This window comes from Rhipicephalus sanguineus, chromosome 7, assembly GCF_013339695.2.
Source record: "Rhipicephalus sanguineus isolate Rsan-2018 chromosome 7, BIME_Rsan_1.4, whole genome shotgun sequence".
Taxonomy (NCBI): Eukaryota; Metazoa; Arthropoda; class Arachnida; order Ixodida; family Ixodidae; genus Rhipicephalus; species Rhipicephalus sanguineus.
Genome location: NC_051182.1, coordinates 169,227,693 through 169,231,162, shown reverse-complemented (window position 1 = coordinate 169,231,162; position 3,470 = coordinate 169,227,693). Strand labels below are relative to the sequence as shown.

The 3,470-nt window shown below is 46.0% G+C and overlaps 1 protein-coding gene across 1 annotated transcript; it reads left to right on the top strand.

Annotated features, from left to right (window-relative positions):
• The first annotated feature begins 449 nt into the window (after nucleotides 1-449).
• LOC119400536 (uncharacterized) lies at nucleotides 450-3,184 on the top strand. The gene is given in 2 exon segments (XM_049418111.1): nucleotides 450-1,257; nucleotides 1,259-3,184. Coding segments are annotated over 2 exon segments (1,599 nt in total). The 5' UTR covers nucleotides 450-496; the 3' UTR covers nucleotides 2,097-3,184.
• Nucleotides 3,185-3,470: the final 286 nt, after the last annotated feature.

The window sequence follows — 3,470 nt, the reverse complement described above, 5'->3', positions numbered from 1 at the left end:
AGTTCTTTAAATATTTTTTTCTTATTTTTAAATACTTCCTTTTTGCGTCTTGTTTCCTATTTTATTCCATCGTGTCTTTGCGCTTTCTCTCTCTTTCTCTCTCTCTCTCTCTCTCTCTCTCTCTCTATATATATATATATATATATATATATATATATATATATATATATATATATATATATATATATATATATATATATATATATCCTTGCCGTGCGTAATACGCAGTCTCAGCGCCACGTCCTATCACGACGAAACGAATTTTCACGCACGTCGCAAATGTTAGGGCACATTCGGAAAATTTTCACAGCAAATATTGGGATGTGTGGAACGAAAACGGAAAAGTGAAATTTGTGACCGGGACAGAATGTCCAACGAGACGGAATGTCCAACCGAGACTGGATGTCCAACCGAGACGGAATGTCCAACCGAGACGGAATGTGGTGGGCTCGGCGGCTGTGTACCAACGCAGACCGCTAATCCTTTCACTCTTGTCATGCAGGTGTTTCAGTGCGCATTCCTGCGCATACTGCTTTTCGTTTCCCTGCCAGCTTCTTTGACCACACCGTTGCAGTATCAGCATCGTTTCAGCGAAAGTGGCACGTTTACCTGTCACGCCCTCTTGGTCTTCGACACAGGCTTATCAACCACAATGTACTTGGAACCACTGGACTTCACCAAATGCAACAGATCTGGATCCCTTCCGGCGCCACCGGTCAGCTACATGGTCCTCGACAAAACCTGGTCGACGCTATCAGCATCGGCATCGATGCCTGTGTCGACTACAAAAGAGCGGCCTTTGCCGGCGGCGCTGTGTGGGCTCGGCGGCTGTGTACCAACGCAGACCGCTAATCCTTTCACTCTTGTCATGCAGGTGTTTCAGTGCGCATTCCTGCGCATACTGCTTTTCGTTTCCCTGCCAGCTTCTTTGACCACACCGTTGCAGTATCAGCATCGTTTCAGCGAAAGTGGCACGTTTACCTGTCACGCCCTCTTGGTCTTCGACACAGGCTTATCAACCACAATGTACTTGGAACCACTGGACTTCACCAAATGCAACAGATCTGGATCCCTTCCGGCGCCACCGGTCAGCTACATGGTCCTCGACAAAACCTGGTCGACGCTATCAGCATCGGCATCGATGCCTGTGTCGACTACAAAAGAGCGGCCTTTGCCGGCGGCGCTGTGTGGGCTCGGCGGCTGTGTACCAACGCAGACCGCTAATCCTTTCACTCTTGTCATGCAGGTTAGTAAAACTTAGTCTTTTCGCTAAGAAGTGTAGTAACTACCTGCTGTTTCAGCTGCCGAGCCCACACTGCTGCGTTCTTGTTGCACTTGAGTGTTCTCGTGTGATTCGTGCCTTGTTGATGATGTCGGGCGATATTGAAAGCAATCCGGGTCCTACTTCTAATGCTGTACTAACTGAACTGCAGAAATTGTCTGCCGGTCAGACGGAATTAATCAGTCAGGTACAGGACCTTAAGTCTCATTTGTTATCAACAGATAAATCTATAGCAGATCTCAGTAGACGCATGACTGATCTAGAAGGGCACTGTCAAAATATTATTTCCTTGCGTACTGATGTGGAAGCGCTTAGAAGAGACACCGCTCGCGCGAGTGACCTTTTGCGCAAGCTTGAAGCGCGCGTGGATGACGCCGAGAATCATTCTCGGCGCAATAACCTCATATTTTATGGCCTTCCTGAATCAACTGGATCGGAAGCATTTGCCCAAGTTGAACAACTCGTCATCAAGCACTGCCATGATCATCTGGGTATTTCCATCGATCCGAAAGAAATTGAGCGCGCGCATCGTCTGGGTCGCCGCAAGGATACTAACCACCATCGCCCCGTAATAGTTAAATTCGCATTCCATAAAACAAAAGGAGAGATTCTTTCTAATGGACGGAAATTTAAAGGAACCACTTTTAGTGTTGGTGAAGACTTTTCACGTCGTGTACAAAACGTCCGTCGGCAATTGATTGCCTTTGCTAAAACCAAGTCGCTGCCTTTTTCCATCACTTACAAAACACTGCTAATGGGTCACAAGCGCTACGTCTACGATGAGCAATCGCAAACTGTAAGGGAAGCATCGTAGCAATTTCCTCGGCGCAAATCTGCCGGGCACACCCCCACACCTCAATCTGGCCTGTCACTTTCGGTAGTCTTTGCTAACGCGCGCAGTTTTTTTCCTAAACGCATCACTTTTTCTGAGCTTGTTTTATCATCATGCAGTAACGTATTGGTGATAACCGAGACTTGGCTGACAAATGATATAACCGATGCAGAAGTGCTAGATCACCTACCTGGATTTCAACTTTATCGTAAGGACCGTACAGGCGCACGTGGAGGCGGGGTTCTGATCGCTGTGCACCAACAGTTATCGTGCTCGGTGGCAAGGACTGACCCTCCTGAACTTGAAATTCTTTGGGTCGTTTGCCGTGCTCACCCTCATACTGTCCTTGTAGGCGTTTGTTATAGGCCCCCGAACAGTGACCCAGATTTCGCATATAAGCTCAACAATAACCTGAGTGACCTTGGCAAACAGTATCCACAAGCAGAGATACTCCTTTTCGGCGATTTTAATTTTCCTCAAATAGATTGGAGTAGTAGCGTTCCGTCAGCTGTGGGCAGTGAGCCTGCAAGAGACTTCATAGATTTCTGCCTCAATTGCAATCTAACCCAACTTGTATCCCAACCAACGCGCGTTACAGAGAGCAATTCCAGCATCTTAGATCTAATACTAACTAGTCATCAAGAGAGCTTATCATCAATTACATATCTGCGTGCCGTCAGTGACCACAAGGTAATCCATGCGGCTTTTTCGTTTCGACCTGTAAAACGCGATCTTGTCACCAAAACAATCCGTCTTTACGACAAGGGCAATTATAGTGCCATCAATAATGAATTAGTATCTTTTCTTCCTGAGTTCGAGAGAATAGCCATACACGCTCTGTGGATGAGAATTGGATTATATTTAGAGATAAGTTAGCCACTCTTGTCGAGAAGTTTATCCCAAAAATAACGTTCACCGCAAACCGAAACAAGCCGTGGTTCTCACGTACACTTCAGAAACTAAGAAACAAGAAAAAACGCCTCTTCCGATCAGCCAAACAGTCTAAACTTCCGTCCTTGTGGGAAAAATATTACGCCGCGGAAGATGATTATCTAAGAACCATTCGAAACGCCAAGACGTGTTCTTTCATGATGATTTGCCCAAAATGCTTGCAACCAGCCCTCGCAAATTCTGGGAGGTGATAAACCCTCAGGAGATGCGCACCATTAGTCTCTCAAATGCTCATGGCGATATAGTCAACAACAATGAATGCGCGAACCTTTTTAACGAGGCCTTTTTTTCTGTTTTTACAAATGAAAGTTCAGTTCCCGATTTTCCTTTACCTGCGCGCAGCACTGAGTCTATGCCTCCGATTATATTTTCTACGGACGGCATCATTTCGATTATATTAAACAT